General features: G+C 35.5%; 2 protein-coding genes across 2 annotated transcripts in view; one reads left to right on the plus strand and one right to left on the minus strand.

Moving 5' to 3' along the window:
• Nucleotides 1-19304, minus strand: part of LOC143900237 (pikachurin) — a 94392-nt gene that overhangs the window by 55323 nt on the left and 19765 nt on the right. Inside the window, exons 4-5 of the mRNA XM_077411340.1 lie at nucleotides 11723-11961; nucleotides 9165-9426 (exon numbers count right to left, since the gene is read on the minus strand). Of these exons, the coding sequence (XP_077267466.1) occupies nucleotides 9165-9426; nucleotides 11723-11961 (501 nt within the window). The remainder of the gene's footprint in view (nucleotides 1-9164; nucleotides 9427-11722; nucleotides 11962-19304) is intronic.
• Nucleotides 17463-19304, plus strand: part of LOC143900251 (ADP-ribosylarginine hydrolase CG2909-like) — a 56989-nt gene continuing 55147 nt past the window's right edge. Inside the window, exons 1-2 of the mRNA XM_077411369.1 lie at nucleotides 17463-18464; nucleotides 18760-18809. The gene's annotated coding sequence lies outside the window, so the exon portion shown is untranslated. The remainder of the gene's footprint in view (nucleotides 18465-18759; nucleotides 18810-19304) is intronic.

Consider the following 19304-nt stretch of genomic DNA (forward strand, 5'->3'; position numbering starts at 1 on the left):
TCCATCAACGAATCTACTTTAGTCCGATAACGCGGACTTCTGAAATATGTACAAGCTCTGCTATCAATCCATATATCATGCAGATATATCACGTTGAAACGTAAAATAATTTTAAACATTATATGTATATATCTAATAGATTGTCTTCTGCGTTAATAAAGAATGTGACATTTATTTAAGCAATTTTTTTTACATGATTTGTTAAACAGCACAATTTTTTTAAATGTTTTATCAGTCTACTTTTTTATTAAAAAAAAATTTATTGTAGAAACGATTTTTGCCGTACGAAAATTATTCCCGTGTACTTGCTTCCATTTTTGTCGCTTTTAGCATCATAATTCAAAATGTTTGGCTATAACTACAGCTTAACACCTAAGAGCATAATTTCACGGAGTAAAATAAACAGCTCTCTCTGTTTTGTTGCATTCTAAGATAAACTATTGTTGTTTTCGCTATAATATACATAGGAAAAAAGAATTTAAGCGAAAAAATAATTTCCAGCAAAATCCAAAACAAAATTTAGTCGTCTACCGCGCGTGAATCTCACAGTGGAGAATTGTTGCTTCTTTTCTTTCGTCTCGCAATTTTTCGTCTCACACCTCGAAAGAAAAGACTTAATGGAGACGCTTTCGAGATGCTGGAAAACAAGCGAGAGACCAGCAAGATCAACGACCTACCTCAGACCACTAGGCGCTCCTTTGTTTCTGAAATCGCTGCTATTCGGCGGTCATCCTCAGAATGATTTATACGCCATTCTTAGCAATACGAATACCGGTAGTACGATATACCAAACAGACCGTGGAAAAATTGTATCGAGCATCACAATGTGAAATTTATTTTTTGTTAACGTATATTTATAAAGCTATTGTTGCGACATAATTGTAAACTCAAGATCGTAGAGAGAGGGGGGATTGCATATTATATTATAATTATACAAAATATTATAAAATTTAATTATATACGTACTATTTATAATTACATTATATTATGTATGTATATAGTATTTTATATGTAAAACTATTAAATGAGATATCTCATATTTAATATATTTATGTATTAAATATGATATATGTATATATCGCATATATATGTATAATGGTATAAAATAGTTCATTTTGGTATATTTCTCAACTGTTATCTATGTATATTATTCATTGATATAGAAAACTCGGGCTCGTAAGGAGTTATATACGTTTCTTAACAATACCTGACATAAAGCATTCTTAAATTTTACTGTTTAAAATACAGTCATTTCCACTCACGTCGTGACCCGCTTGCGTTATTTATTTCTTGGCACATTTTAGATTCAGCTTAAAGTATTCGCACTTCGTAATCTCGTGGGTATACCGCGCACGAAGTGTCTTAAGAACAGTAACTCTTGGAAGATGTGCGAGGAAAAGAAAATGGGCGGGAAAAAAATTGTAGAACTTGACGGAAAGCGTTGGAATGTTACGATAATTCATGACACCGTCTAGTTCACGTGAAAAGATACAGCCATCCATTTATTCCTTCCGTAAAGAAACGGAAAATCTGTTGTTTTCATGAAAATATATCTCAACGGTCTTTTTTAACCTTTAGACTGTCTAGCGGAGAAAGAATTACATTTTATTTTCATTTTTTTTGTGTCCATCTATATTCCAGATATTGTATTGTATTACAAATTATAATTTGTCACAGAATATTTTATACATTTGTATACTGCGGGCGAATATGATAAATTCGTTCTAACGAGTATCCAGTTGGAAAAATTAAAAAGAACCTCGATATTTTTCTGTGATAAAAATTCCAACTTAATTCGAGATCCTTGCGGGAGATATTTTCGCTCTTGAATTTTACAACTCGGTAAGAACGCGTATCGCGCCACCTCGTTAACGAAATGGATTGTCGTACGCGAGAATTCTGATCGCGTTTCATAATTCATCCGCGCGGAACACCAAGCGAGATTTCCATCGACTCGAGATGCGACAGACGGCTCGCGCGTTCAATATATATATCAAATTATCAATGAAGCCTTTCAACCGGAGAAATCGTGCCACGTGAGCGACGATAAATGGGCGCTCTATGAGCCGATAACACGGTAACCGAATTATATCTTGTAACTGTGCGCGTCTTGGAGTAGGTAGATGCACTTCGGTAATATGCACGATAGCAACGTGTCGCAACTCCATTGCACGTTGCGCGCGATCGTTACGTATATGAATGCGTGTACGCCCGAATGCGACGAGCTCGCGGTTGTACGTTAATACTATCACGTCGTCACGTTTTACATTTAAATGAGCTGTCTTGCACATAAAATTCGGCGAACATCTCGATACAAGTTCCAGTTAATCACGCGTAATAGAGATCAGACAAACATGTTTCAATTGTAACATCTCAGGTAGCAGGATGATGTCTAAAGACGTCTTAATGACGTTTTATTGACGTTAGAGACGTCATTAAGACGTTATTAATACGTTATTTCACGCGTAACTCTGCTATCTGGGATATATATATAGATATAGTTGAGATATTTAGTCACTTTATATCACTAATTTGAAAAATAAATATAATCGGTAATTAATTTTAGTGTAAATTAAGTTAATTGTATTAAATATTTGATATTTTTAATTACTTATACAAGATCGCTAGCATAAATATATCAACGTCAAAAATATTATACCGATTATCTATGAAGAGCGACAACGTCGATAAATGGAGTCTAAATCGAGAATATGTCAGACAATTAAATTGACTTTATTTCAATTCTACTTTATTCACTTGTCGATCCATTATTTAGTCTTTATTATTTTACGCTTTTAAAAATATAACACCGACTATCACGAAGAGTGACAACGTCAATAAGTGAAGTCTAAATCGAGAATGTATTAATTAATTCAATTAACTTTATTTCAATTCCATTTTATTCATTTATCTTATTATATTATTCTATATTTTTCTCTTTTTATTATTTTGAATCAATAATACGTCATTTTACCGAAACTGATTACGCTGTAGTTCGTGACTTTGACTAGCTGGAAATTATTCATGAATTCGATTAACGAGCATGTAGTCGGATACCTGGGTATACAGGATAGCCGGTCGATACTCCAAGCATGATGTAATACAATTAGATTTGCTATCCTAAAGTACTTTTCTATAAAGCAACAAGAAATATTCAAATCTAGCGTATTTAATATGTGAAAGTGTATAAGAAACAAAGAGAAAAACAGAGAATTTTAGTTTTAAGAAAAATTATAATTGTTTTGAGTGTTTAAAAGTATGAACACGTGTAAGATAGATATAAATTTAATTATTTAGTTTATATAAAGGTAAATGAAAAAAATTTATACATGCATCTAAGTTCGTTCACTTATGCTGAAATTTTTTTATATATTTGATAAAAAGATACGTTAATCATATTCACATTATTTTAAAAACAAGTAGAAAGAATAGACTTAGAAATTCACTGAAATTGTTGAAATTTCGATGTAATCGCGTTGCTAGATTATATTCAATTGTTCTCGGCCAGATTGCAACAGGCTGCTCAATCAAACGCTTCAGAACGGAGATTCCGTTCCTTTTAGGGAAGAGGAAAAGATAATTTAACGCCTCGAAACACATTTCGTTGTATTAAAAATGCAACAGGCTGCTCGTCTAACATTCACTTTCGACGAGACAGCGCTAGACTCAACTTTTTATAGATTTTTTTACCTCAAAGTGTTGCAAATTTTTTATGTAGCTTACTGACAGACCAAATGGTGAATAAATGAAGTTTCAAACAGTTTGGCACACCTGCGTCATACAGAAAAAAAAAGTAATAAATCTGTAACCACTTTCATTTTGTAAATATAGTACACGTCAGCTATCATGGTTTGTGTGATATCGAAAAATTTTATCAATTTACGTTGCAACTTGTTATAGATCTGTCTCTTTTATTGTGACACGCATGGTTTTGAAAACCGGTGATACGTATAGCAATTTTAATGTAGTCTAGAAAAATAGTACCAAAAAACGAGGTTATAAGAGTCATCGCGGTAAATATTTTCGATCAGATTACAATTACACCTTTCGGTGGAAGATCGGATATTCTGCATCTCTCAATTATCCTGTTCCGACAGACTGACATTGCAATTATCCTATCCGATGTTCGACGTTCGTATATGTTTTCCCTCCGGCTTAATGGAATAGAGATCGCACAATTAGGAAGGCGCGATTTATCCGCAAACAGCAAGAATCTAACGACATTTGGGCCGGGCTCTCTGTCCGGCGTTACAATGCCCACTGGAGACGTGCACGGTTAATCTGCTTAATCTAGCGTGTGGAACGCCATTTTGGCGGTGCGCCAATCTCGTCGTATTTCACCCGGCCCCGGCCGGTCGGCCGACCAGGTTCTCCGGTGGCCGAAGGCCGAAGATCATCGCAACCGTAGTATAATAACCCCGCTTCGCGCGGAATGATCGGCAATTGTCCGACGATTGCTTCTGAAAGAGGCGATGATTGCCAGTTCTTTGGGTCGCTATACTTTTCTCGCGATCGATAGTCCTGTATAGATATATTCACTGAGAGTGTGCTATAACAGGAAGATAATATCGTGGTACTAAAATGTCTTTTTCTACTGACAACTCTCAGATTACTGTAATTTCTATTTTATGTACGCGTGACAATTACGAGTTCTACAGTTATTAAGTGTAGATCTTTTCATTTTTGTATGAGAGAAGATGATATCATGGAACTTGCTGGCACAGCAAAACTACATTGCAGTTTTGCCGCGACAACACGATTCTTTTTCTCCGTGTGCCCGCGGTGTGAAATAATTAACGCGATTGCATTCTCCCGGCATCCCGGCATATACTCCATCACCACTCAAAATCTTATTAAAAAGATGATCTGACGCTATTGTTCGGGAGACGGATTCCGGTTTTGGCTGAAATGGCACGGAAGTTTCCTTGATTTATGTCCGGTTGTAACGAGGAAGAGAGAAGGAGCGGCAGCTGCATGCGAAAAAATAATTCTTCCGCTCATCGCGCCGCGTGCGCAGCTTCAACCGTGACATAAATCACAGCAAAGCCGCCGTCTCTCACACCTCGCGATGGCGGACGGATGATGCGGAATTACCGAGCTGCACTTTGTAATATTAAAAGTCCGGATAATGTATCGCTATTAAAATGTAGCAGCCTGAAGTTACGTCTCGACGGCACCTGCTAGTAAATTTTTGTTTCCGTGCTAAAGCCGTCGGAGATACTATTTTCGCGTTTTAAATGGTAGAAGAAATTGCAGTTTATTCTTATATACATTTTACGTATCTCGCATTCGCATTAATTTTCGAATAATGCCTGAAATTTATCATTATTAAACATTTCGCGTTCTGCCAGACCCATCGTGATTTATTACGAGCGAATATTCCTGATGTAATTAATTGCGGTATATGTATATTTACAGACGTAATTATTATTACTTATGCTTGACATTTAATTCATTTGTGGCTTTCTTCTAGTTAAAAACTAGAAGAAAGATATGTAATTTAATCCTGCTGGATTCTTTTTTATTTATGACAATTTTGGAATATTAGAGTATGCATCTTGCAGACATACATTTTTTTATGGAATATTTTTTATATCTATTTTTATTTTTACGTAAGTGACTATAAGTGAATATGAATAGACCAGTTGGATACAACAGTAGTTAAAATATAAGGTCTAATGTATATTTTAATTGAGTCACTTTATAAAAACGTGTTATACGTTCGTATAAACAAACACGTTCTGGAGTTTATTTGTTACGCTGATTATATCGTATCTGCACTATATAACGTCACGCCGCGCCTCTTTTTGCTCCTGCCTGATGGTCAATATTTTTAACGCACAAATATTCGTATTGCTTGGATTTCTTGTCGAGAACGGACGTACTCGCATTCGGAAGAATAAATATTTATATGTATAAACGGGAACGGAGAGCGTGTGATGTGCAGTGAGCGTCGTTATTGATAAAATAAATTAAGCTCATTAGATCTTGCTCAGAGAATCAACGGGGACGACTCGGTTTGCAGGTCGCGACGGTCGCGTTTGCTTAACCTTCGCAAGCGGAATTAACTGGCAACGCCCACCTCGTGGTTTTACCCCAAGCCGCTCAGCGAGGCTTAATTTGACCACGCCGAATAACAAGGTGGCGAATAATCCTGTACTAGGTCAATATAAAACAAGCCTCCTGTAACATGATGCATTCAGAGCACAATGTAAAGTATCGTTCGCAAAATGCCTGTCATGGACGTTTGATCCGTGCACCTGTCGTGAAAACTAACATACAGTTATCTATATAATAGAACGTAACGAGACGGACAACGAGAGAAAAGCAAAGTACAAATATTAATAAAAGTAGATAATACATAAACCAATCAATTATTTTCTTATATAATAAATAATTTTCTTATTTAGTCAGTAGAATGCTATTCAAAATATTTAGCATCAGTTATTATAAATTAATATATTAGTCAAAATAATACACATTATACAAATAGGACACTTTTAAAAATATGTGCAAACATGATGTTATTTATAGTTATTAGTGTATAGCTTTTCTAATATTTTATTTTAATTATGCTGTTGATGATTGATATTCATTAATTTTATTATTATTATAATTTTTATTATATTATTTTATTTCCACTATGCTAGTTAAATTTCTAACGTTTACTTGTACTACGCACAGAAGCGTTATTGACTTGCGTAAATAAACGCGGAACACTCTTAGTATAGAGGTAGAAGCGAAAGCATGAAGCGAACGCATAAAGCGAAAGGATATCCGACATTTCGTATGAATAATCTTTTGCTTTTACTACAAAGCATTTGCTTTCTGTTGTGTACTTGTAAGCACCATCATTCTCGGAACTAGCATCAATAACGCAGCCACACAGAATGTACAGGATTACAACATACAAATCAGACCCTTTACCATTCATACATTTTCACAGAATTTTCTGTAATTCTTCAATCACGTAACAATAAATTAACCTCAAATATAAGCAAACAGTGATAATATCTTTATGCATTTTTGATAACACTTTGATAAATAAAACCGAAAACGGATACGTTGCCCGTGCATGTATTTATTCGCTTTATGACCTATTTCTTTTAATAATGCGTTGTATAATACCTAACTATATTTTATATGCATAACATTTCAAAATAATTTTATCATATCCACGAAAAATTCTAATATATTTTACATCATGTCTTTTTTTTATTATCACGTCGTGGATGAAAAAAATTGATCTAAAAAAAATTTAAAGCGGTTGCCTTTAATTAAAAATCAGATTGCTATGAGATACGGTTTAATCATTTTATGTAAGCGATTGCATTATACAGCTTGTCGTGAGAACTGAATGTTTGCCATATCATAATTCTTGCATCGATCCGCCTCATATACGGAAACTGTACGATAAAACACTCAAATATTGAGGCGTGAAACATACTTCAAACTACGAACCATCGATCTCTTCTCGCAATTTTTCTGCCGCTTAATCCTATGCAATTCTATGATGCAATATAAACCACTCTGCAAGATTAAACCGAATATCGAGTAGCTTAATCCGTACATTTCGAACGTTCATAGCGTTGGAAACGAAGACCGATACATAGTCGATAAGACAAAGAAGATATGTTTTTTATTCGTTATTCGGTTGCGAAGATAATCTTTATTTCTCGCAGTTAGTTAAACGAAATTTTTCTAAAATTGATATTCAGCTATCCGAGATATCTTGAAACTACGTGTTCTCTCTCTCTCTCTCTCTCTCTCTCTCTCTCTCTCTCTCTCTCTCTCTCTCTCTCTCTCGTTTGAGCTTTGTTATCCAATATTGGTAAATTAGTCCGGTTATTGGTTTGGTATTGATAACGTTGAAATAAATATCAATTTTTTTTTTTTAAATAAGTATCGGTATTTGATTCGTTTGGAAATCGCAAGTCTTTGAAGCTGTTAATATTAATTGAATGATTATATCGTTACCTACTAAAGCATTATCTTGACGGTTTGTAATATGTTTATAATAACCATATATCGAATTACGATAAGAAGGAGAGGAAATAACGAGAACAATTCTTGTATCTTATGCTTGCGAAAACTCGAGACAGATTTATGCGTCAGAAACTTTGTTTTGGTCCGACTGTTATTTCTCTTGCGACTCTAGGGGAACTATATTATTCTAGCAACTGTATTTAATTATTCTTTGTTTCTACATGTCAAATAGCAGAGTTTAATGTCGCACATTTTAACGATAATAAACTGGTTTTGTTAACAGAATACCATTTACGTGAACTTAAATTGGCAGGAACGTTCGTGTATATATAATCCTCATCATCCTCTCGATGTTATGATTCAAGATGGCTGATTGCACGATGATGAACTTCTACTCGTGTGTACGCCATCGGCAATTTACATTTCCGTGACGCGGTGACGGGTCTCCAAAGATCGTTGAGAGCGTTTAACGTTATTCGCCGGACTTTGCGCGCGCGTGCACCGCAGCGGGCATCTCAAAGGGTTAAAAGTTTGAGATTACCAAGAGCGTTCCGCACATCGAGTTTCCTGGGAGTTTCCGTAAAGCAACCAGGTGCAAACAGATCTGATCGCCTCGAATGCACGAGAACTCCCGGGAGCTCGGAGGCGAAAACAGCTAGTATATACACTCGAATCTTTCGACTTAGATGCCGTAAGTTTTGTAGCGGAGCGGAACAAAGCGGACGGAGGGGCGACCGATGATGAGCAAGTTTTCAATTCTTCGTACCTCATCGGCTGCAGGACCGCCCCTCGAGCTTTCAATTTACTTTCGCGAAGAGAACCACTCGTCGACGTCTCGCGTCGATCTCGCTTGTTTATCGAGTTTAATTTCGGAATGTATGTATTTCATTTCGCCTAACATTGTCCGAGGACAATGAATGAAAGACTGCGCGCGACATTTGATAGTATTATCTACTTTCTGGTCTCTTGTGGAAATATAGATTTTGGAGAAATGAGTTTCGCGAAGCAAAAAATTATGATGAAATAAGTGTCGACAAGTTTCGCACCTTTTCTTTTCTACGTCACAGCGTTGTAAATGCAAATTTGTTATTTAATTCTGAGGCGAAAATCCTCGTATACGTTATTCATGGAATAGATAAGAAAGAAAATTGGGAGATAAGGTAAAAAATATCACTCACCGAACTGACAACGATCTCCACCTCTTCCGAGAGGACACTGGCATCTCTGTCTGAACGTTCCTTGCTTTCGTCCGAGGTTCACGTTATTGCCCTCGAGATCCACGGCTCCGTCGTCGTCGTCTTCGATCACCACATCGACTTCATCTCCGCGAAATTGCTCGATATAACAATTTCCAGCCGGTCCGCAGTCCAAGGAACACGCTGGCTCAGTGCTCACGATGCTCTCCATTGTGGATGGCAGTTTTTGCTCCAGATTTGGGCCCTGAACATCCACAGGAACAAGAAATGTCATCACCGGTCTGATATTGGATTGCACGTATAAAAATTAGGGTTTAACGTTGAAAGGGAACTATATAAGCCAAAGAAAGGAGACCAATTTTCTATGTGCCTATTTACGTTGAATTTAGAAGATCCATTTAGAATTAGTCGAAATAATTGGGAATTTTTACCTATTTATTTTTAACCACTCTCTTTTAACACACGTCATTAGATTGTTAAATTACGCTTCTCAATTACATTATTTGAAAATATTCACAATACCGCATTTAACACAGTGTCAAGTACCACATTTATCATAATTAACCTATCTGCATCAACAAGCAGTAATTTTCCCGCAGGGATGACTGATCCGCACAGTCATTTGGGCTTAGCAAACCCACGAATCCGAGTTCAATATGCTGCGGACACTCATATTCATCCATACATTACACACAAGCACGCACACATCCGCGCACTTATGAGTGATACTGATGCAATGAATAATTGGAGGAAAGTAAAAGCAAAAGATATCTTAGAAAGAAGAAAAATAATTAGAGACTAGATGATGTATATATGCGTTAAAAAAAATGTTATAATATTAAATGCATAATTCGTGAATAAATGTCATGCCAACTTATACCTTAAATAAGAATAATTCTAGACAAGATTGATATATTTGAATACAAAGTAAGTTAAAGAAAGTTCTGTGAAAGCGTTTTTCGCATAGTTTCGAGCATAACAAAGTGAGAAAAAACTAAATATGAGTTTAGTAAACAGCCAAAAAGAAGAGAATATTTATGGTTGACTTTCTGACATCCGCCTCATCACTTATTGATCCCTCTGCTCGCTGTTGTCGATTCAGGGCCAAGAAATTTTCAGAAATAATGGGGCAGCCTGCTGCTGCATGTTAAGAAAGCTGCAGCGGATGTGAAGTACCTGTTGCACGACTCATGTTTTTTATTTGAGGAGACTTTTGAATAAAGATTGGCCTACTGGCCTAGAAGCTGCGAATCTCATGCTTAATGCCAAGGTTTGCGAAATATTAAATTTGTTTACTCGTTTGGAGTGGAAAACCACCCAATGAAGGATTGAACTCACATTATATCGATCGGTTTTATCAAACAGTTAATTTGATGTCATCAAAATTTCTGTGTCAATTCAATTTTATTAAATTTATATAATAATGTCCCATGTAATCAATCACAATGTTAATATTCATTTGCAATAATTTCGGTTAATTTCTATCGGTTGATATACATTTTACATTTTGATAAAATTACAATATTGTCTTATATTGACACATTTATACCTGTATTTCACCCTTAATTTAATTTTGCTGTCGTTGCGACAAAAATAAACTTTTCAATATTTAGAAAATAAAATAAGATTGCACAACGTAAAAAGCACAAAGTGTTATGTCAAATCTTTTAGCATCAACAATCAGTCGGATCGAATCCTTAATCCCGTCATACAAAACTTTACGTTTTGGATGTATTGGGAATATTAATTCGATACTCAAAGGAAGATTCCTCAATTGAGAACATTCCGAGCACAAGCTCGATTTCACGTAATCGCTATTTCTATACCTCGCACATAGACACGCATACCCATTTACGTCCCTTTACGGAATGTTCTATTCTGGAGTGCTTAACCCGAAGACAATGTTCGATCGATTATCTCTATTTAGAGCGAACGGTGATGGCACGTGGACACATCGATCAATTAAATCTTTGCAGTTAGTGTGAATTCTTGCGATATTGATTATAATTCCTATGAACAGTATTGAATATTTGCTCTGAATCAAAAGAACTAAGTTTGAATCCGTATTTACCCGTCAATTAGTCGAATCTCAAAGCATATATACCGATATATTTGCCACTTTCAGCAATTGCGTTTAAATTTTACTTTATCTCTCATTTTGTTTCAAGATACATTGATCTCTTATCTCAATTATATTAGCTATATTAATAATATATATATATATATATATATAATATATATATATAATATAATGAGTAATTGTGTGTCGACACGTAACAATTAAAAAAAATATATTACATTGTACTTGAAAATAATAGGATTACTGAAACGTTTACGTTAACGTCGCGGACGTACTAAAATAGTAATAAAATAGTAGCTGTCCCGACATTGTCCTGTACTTTTATCATAGATCAAAGACCTTAGATTTTTCACCGAATACTCCTCTGGAATCCTACATAACAAATGGTCGTAGAACAACATGCAAACACTTACGAAGTAATACGACAAGCTAACCCGGGAAATATGGCGAATAATGTTACCTGAGACGTGGCGCGCAGCTCGATTCGATCCGCGCCGTTCACCTCGTTTATCTTCGTCGCGTTCACGGTGGAATTCTCGGCTGGGGCATCCAGATGTATCGTGAAGGTGGCACCACGCATATAAAGGATGTCTTCGACCGCATCCTCGTCATCCGCGTTGTCCGCATTTGCCTCGTCGCTCTCGGCCTCGTCAACGAGGTCGCCGAGCTCGCTCGTCGATGGCGAAGTCGAGTTGAGTTCTGCAACGGAATAGCCGTTCGTTCTGTTAGAAAAACTGTCGGGCACAAGCTTCAAATATCGAATAAGCCGTGAGATAACACTGTTGTCTGCTAGAATAGTTTTTACAGAAAATTGACATCGACAAATTATCGAATTCGTGATTTTTTTATTGTTGCCTCCTTTTCCCTATTTTAATTAATTCTCGTTGTGTGTGCATGTTATTGCAGGAATTATATTTTTTGACAGTTTTACGCTGCACGGTACAATCATTGTGTAACACAATATTATTTTTGTTGATATTATAATTTTTCAAATATTAAAAAATTTGTTATGAACAAATGAGCGTGTGCTGTGCGTCATCAATTATCATCTTTAAATTTGCCAAAAATGTAATAAATTTAACCTTCGTTTTTTTAAATAAATTATTGAGATATTTAAAATTCTGAAATAAAATCCAAAAATCAATTGTGTTTTTAAAAAAGCTATTAAACAAAAAAGCAAAAAAAACTTTTACAAATAATTATGAACTTAACAAAAGACGGTTATCAATTTTTACGCCATCTCGAGTTCAATCTTCAAATCACTTTATCTAGCTATCAAAACCAGACGCAACTAATTATTCATTACAGTGTACCGTGAATATGCAATTTTTCCGTCCCATTTGATAACAAATTGTTTTATTAATTAAAAAAAAAAGTAGAATACTATAACGAATCTTAGCTTTCGTCATCTTGCTTCTAAAATAACTTAAAATAACTTACCGCGACATAGTTGAATGAGCCATTAATTGAAATTGGTATAATTTTGCTGTACTTACGCAAATAAATGAAACGCGACAATCGGTACAAGTTTTGCTTTACGTGGTAATATCAGAAATTGAGTTCGTCGAAGTTATAAAGGAGAAGACAAATGTTATGGTATATTATCTAATTATACGTAATGGACGCGGTGTAGACTATAGTAAAATCAATTTAGAGAAATATCAGAATCTTATAAAATATTAAAAACAAAACGGGATCTCTCTTCTACAAATTTCAATCTTTATATGAGTACGCGATGCATTCGCTAAGGATCCCCACGAACTGTTGCACAGCACGACCAGTTCACTGCACATGCAACTGGCACGACGGAGGCAGTAGTGGCGGCCGTATCGAGGTGAAGGGTCGTTAAGAACTTATCCGTTGGTTACACATGAGTTTCCACGTGTACAGTACACACGAGTAGTTATAGCGGCAGACTAGTGGATATAGTACTTCTCGAGTTCCTTAAACGCTGACCGAAACTCGCTTACATCGTCTATGTCATCATAGATAGGAATGGAGAAACGAGAGGAAAGAGAGAGAGAGAGAGAGAGAGAGAGAGAGAGCGAGGACCAAAGAGCCCAGTATTGGATCGCTCGGGACAAGCTCGCTATACCGAAGTTCGGAGCGCTTACGCTTGTAGGACGCCTTGTCGGTGTAAGCCGCGCACAACTACGTGCGCCGCATCGGAAATTCGTGTATAGCGTTAATTTGGTTATTACCGGGCTTGCGGAATAATAACGCCGGCCAATGAACGCGACCAGCGAGGGCGGTGTCGGTAGTATCGAAAGTCACCGCCGCGCCGCGAAGCGAGAGATGTATAGCGTATAGAGATCGATGCCACCGGGATAACACGGGGTTTCGGACTTCGTATTGGATTTCGTTTTTGGAAAGAATTTATATTGTGCCGACCGCTGCGAACTGCGTTGCGCTCCGCACACCGTGTTTTTGGAGCAAAAAGCGATAGGTGATCCTGCGGAAACTTGAAACAGTCGGTCAGTAACTTCCTGAATATGTAACGTAATATTTTTTATGAATAAAACCAACGAGTTTGCCACCATCTTTGACAGTTTACGAACTGATCGAAAGGTGTTACGACCCATTAACACCTTGTATAAAAAAATTGCTCCTTTCAAAATTTTTTGAAAAATTATATACATACATGATACACAGGAGTCATAATTTTGGAGCGCAACTGTTCTTAACATCATTTCGAAGATATATTGTTTCAAATGTTATTGCAATATTTTGAGTTCTCTTTCTCAATTCTTTTAAACAATTGCCGATCTACAAATAATATTAAAAGTAATAATAATTAATTATTCACAATATAGATACATTCGATATATAAGTTTTTGATAGCTCCAGTTCAGATATAGATTATATTATTTGTGTAAATACCGCAATAGCGTTTGCAAACAATTGTATATAGCAATTACACTCAATAGTAACTACTTCGACCAAAAGCTACCGACTTCGAGAGGACACTCGACTATTTCTTTTCAACGAGGTTTTCTTGTGTAACAAGGCTTCTGCCGTGGTACTTGTCAGTGGATCAAGTGGCGGGCGAGCTTCGGCATTTAATCCCCGGGCATTTAAAATTTAATGGGCCTGTCGTATACGCGACGCTTCCAGGTGGATGCCTCTTGAACTTGCTCAAATTCAAAGGCCTTTGACGCCAGCCATTTTTATTCAAATGACGCCTGATAGACCTTAATTGAAGCTAATCTCAATTTTATCGATTCATAAAACACACTGTGCGCTGAAACATAGACGCAATGCAAAGATGCAATATCTTCGACAATATAAAAGTGAAAATATAAGAAATGCTGTTTGGATAACGATTTTAAATGCATATAATTTATATTAGCTGTTTTTATGTATTTTATAATATTAAATTAGTTTTCTACCTTACATTTATTTAAATTCTCTTTCTGTAATTTTAGTTAAGATTAACACAATTTATTGGGTATAATTTAAATTAAAATCTAAATTAAAAACTATGACGGAAGTCTTATATTTTAATCGCGACACGATTATTTCTGATATGACAAGTCATATAAGTTTTTAAAACTGTGATAAAATATTTTTAATAATATACAATATTTTTTCTGCGAATTATATATATTATCACAAATAAACTGCAACTAAAAATAGTTGCTTACAAAAATTATTAACAAAATTATATTGATAAAGTCTGTAACATTAAAATGTTACAACGCGAATGGATGACCTACATATACACGCGCGCGCATTACAGTACTAAAATAGAATCTATCGCGAGAACCCATTTTAATAGTCGCGATATCTCGCGATAAGCAAGATTCTGCAATATATTTTCAAGTTATATTAAGAACGACATGTCAGTCATTTATAGTGATACATTTACATTTTTAATAAGATATTTGTCCACGCTAAGAAAGACTGCAATTAAATTATTAGAATAAATTGGATTTGTTATATCGTGACTAACCAAAATTATAACAGTCAGATCTTATTACTACGAGAATGTCAGTCCAATTAGAAATTACAATCCTGATGGATTTGCACGGTGCAAAAATTGTCGGTGAAATGTTGATTTTCGCGAATCAAGGTTGAAACGGCTCTTGAATTCAAAATGAAGCTCGAAATGCATTTCGAGCATTACGCCTTGCAACACGGAAGGAAGCAAAATTGCACATAGCTGCTCACGGTGTGCGACGTTGGTATCCACCATATTTAAAAAGCCTTAAGAGTTCGAGGGCGAGGCAGCGGGCAGTCGTTGGATTATTCCTGAAACTCCGACAATTCCGATCGGAACGCGTTTACAGAGTCGATTTAGAAAATATGTTCGTATAAGTGAAGCGCGTTTCAAGGACGGCCGTAATACAGTGTTATTAAAGGAATGGCCGATCGGAACGATCAAGAAACGAATTATTAGCAGTCAATGTTACTGTCGATGACTGCTATATTATGTTCGTGAGATCGCACATTTTAACAGACTATAGCATCGTAAATAGACGTAAAGTTCAACGGTACGTCCGAGGTTTAAGGGGATCCTAAAGTGAAGGCTGAACTTTCTCGACGTCGGTAATGTCAACATTTCAAATCCTGTTTTCTATGTCATATATCTATATCTGTCCTTGTCTAACGAGAGGCATTTGTCCTTGTTTCGATTGCTGCGCCATCTCTCGCTACACGCAATGTCAACCTGAATGTGCTTTTGCACATATAAAAGTTTATTTAAACTAATCTTTTTTTCTAGGCTTTCAATTTTAGATCTAATTGCACGATATTGTTCTTAAATGTTGTTTCTAGGTCATGCCGGTCTAATTTTGTGGATATTTATTGTGGAATTTTTGTACAAAGCAAATATTGTCGTCACGTATACCAAAAATTAACAAAACTATTAATTTTTTCTTGTTTTCGATACAAATTCGACCACCATGACCTAGATTTTGATGCGTACTTTAATTCTAGACAAGAATTTTGCATTTCTATAAAGCCAATTAAAAGATTAGTGCTAAGAAAAAAAGCCGGTATTACAGACGGCTTTAGGATCCCCTTAAGGCAAATGTTACAGAAAGTATTTTTTTTTATTTTTATTTTTTTTATTGCTTCTTCATAGAGAAAGCTTTGTTTTCGTAAAAAAAATTTTTTTTTGTTTTTCTGAATGTGTTTAGAATGTTTTTAAACACGTAATGTGCACGTAACATTTGAATTTCGATTATTTATATATTTTCAAACAGTTTATTGAGTCATTAATTAGCCAGTAATTCAGTTTTATAAATTACATTGCTTTAGAATAATATGAGTATAAATATATTGTAATAATTAACGTAAAAAGTAAATTTAAATCATTAAAGTAAAAATAACGTTTTGGGACGATAACAAGTCGGTTGGCGGTCTTGGTATTTGTTCCCCCTCCCCTGACATACCACGCGCTATTGTGTGTCCCGGCGCGCGAGCGTGGTGGGGGTCACACACCGTACCATTCGCTTATTGATATTCGAGCGAACAAGTAAGAATGCGTGCCGCTTCGTGTATTCATTTTATTACTTTTCAACACGCGATCACGGCAGGTAGCAAAAGATAATAAACGCTATAATATCTTACGATTATTACAATAAACGATTATTAGCCCGCGTAATTAACGAATCGTAAGTGTATGAAAACGACAATTCTTTATCGAAGTGTATATTTCGACTTATTCTTACGCGCATGGATGTATTCTTTTATGGAAAGATAGATGATAAATATTGTAAATTATCGTTTCGTGATATCTACAGGTATACTTACAGGCAATAATTATTTTTTGAAAATTATAAATAAAAATCATAAAAAGTCATGAAAAAAACTTGCTTATCCTTTAAAAGTAAATGCTTATTGTTAGATACCAATTTTTCTCGTACGGTGCATTAATCTTTTCGTCTGTTAAATTATAACGTGCTTCCTATTTTTCGACCCAGAGCATAATGTAATTCTCGGATTAAGTGATACAGCTATAACGATGTTAATATGTTGATTATTTATTTATAATCATTTTGTGATTCTCTCAATGAACTAAAGAGATTCGGCATTTTTTACGCATTAAGTATTTCACGGCGACGCGGAACTTGACACATACAATTTAATTAAATAGTTTACAACAGTGAATGAATTGACATACGTTCGATATTTATTTTTAAAAGTGAACCAATAATTATATGGTTTTTTTACTTTCTCTTTCTTTAGATACTTCTTTGACCAGGCGGAAGGACCTAGTACCTTGAAGATGTAAAAAAGTAAAAACCCAACGACGCGGACGGAGGTGCTAACGTACCCATCGTCAATTTCGTTAAACAAATTTGCCGGTTTGTTGCGTCGCGTCGCACGATAATTTCGGGAGTGTCGTTCGTAGTAATTGAACTAAAAGACTTTTCTTAATGCCATTCGATTGACGTCCTAATTCGAATCGGGGCGGTGGTCGCACTTCCGAGATACCTGATGAAATAAAGCATTATTGAGGCGTTGCCCGGGCAATGTTCTCACGCCAAGTGCATCCTGGCACGAGGTGATGGCGGCCACAATGTTCATAATATGTGTGTTCGCGGGACTTAAGTAACTTTAATGAATTGCTGACAAATCGGAGAACGTGTTCTGTCCAATAGTCTGGTCCTAACCAGCAAGAGTTTGATCGATTGATTTGAATCCATCGCTTCTTTTGTCTACCAATTATCCTATTCATCATTTACGGTGTCGCCACATAAATTGTGTACAAAGCTGGTTTTGCCAGCTTAGCTGGCGGTTTAGCGCGTTGAGAAGTTCCATTTCCTGGATTGTCTGGCATTGCAGCAATGCATACCTTCTCTCTCATTACGTTTGATCTGATTTGTGATATTGTAGCATACCATTCTGGTATACCACGCTGATTTCTCATTTGAATCACGGTTAATTAATATATAGTCGAGTCAGTTCTAGATGTGATTTTTGCACGAGACAAAAGTTGTCGGATTCAATTCGATTAAAGTTATCATCTCGTCGATTCGAAGTGCAAACAGACACTCGTCTAACAGAATATGATAGCTTATCATAGGCTTAACGGGTATAAACGGGAGTGTCACGTGAAAGACTTATATAGATAATTAGTTCGCGCGCAGATTTCGCGAGTGAGTGCAACGTGAAGAGGAGATCTGACAATTCACCATTCTGAGAGGAGGAGGAGACCTAGGAGAGGCATCGGGCACCGGCGCGGCGGAGCAACCGTGAGTATAACTTCTTAACCTCTACATAAAATTAATTTTTACATGTTTTCTCGTTTATTCAAATCGTTTTGTTTTGCTCGTTTAAAAATAATTGTTAGAGAAAAATGAATAATCCAAATTTTGTAAAAGTTTATTCTTTCGAATATCTCTCTCATTTCCGGAAAATATATAATTATTATAATAACTATCTAATTGAAAGACGAATGAAAAATCTGACGCGCGTAAGAATTATCTTTTGAAGCATTGATCATCTTGAACACGGTTTTAATTTGAATCTTATATGTTTGTGTTACAGAATCATCGTAGCTACGTGGCTGATAACTCCGCCCGTTGCACATCAGATCGGTGAGTGATGAATTTTTTATATTGGGGTAACGAACTTATGAAATCTGTGAAATTAGGTGTGTATTTATTTATTAGTACTCACGTAAAGGTATATATGTAAAAATAAACGAATACAACTTTTCACAGGTCCGTTGCCCTAAAATGGATCGCCTAAAAGAGATTAGCGCGGCAATTAAATAAAATGTATTTAATTAATGTTTGTTTTTATGTTTCTTATAAAAACAACTTTTATTTTAATATCGAGAAATAAATATACGGAAAAGTATTAAATTAAAAATTTGTGTTTAAAAAACTATTAATATAATTTTTATTAATAAAAAAATTTATTAAATAAACATGTAAAGAGATTTTCGCTGCAGAACCAAAATTAAATCCGGGTTTTCTTGAATTAACTCAGATTCCCACAGAAGTAATGGTTTTGGTATGAATTGGCGACATATCCACTATAAATGTTTGAAGAGTTACGAAATTAATTAGGGGGGACATTATGAGAAA

Source organism: Temnothorax americanus, unplaced genomic scaffold (assembly GCF_048541705.1).
Source record: "Temnothorax americanus isolate GAGA-0224 unplaced genomic scaffold, ASM4854170v1 Scaffold3, whole genome shotgun sequence".
Lineage (NCBI taxonomy): Eukaryota > Metazoa > Arthropoda > Insecta > Hymenoptera > Formicidae > Temnothorax > Temnothorax americanus.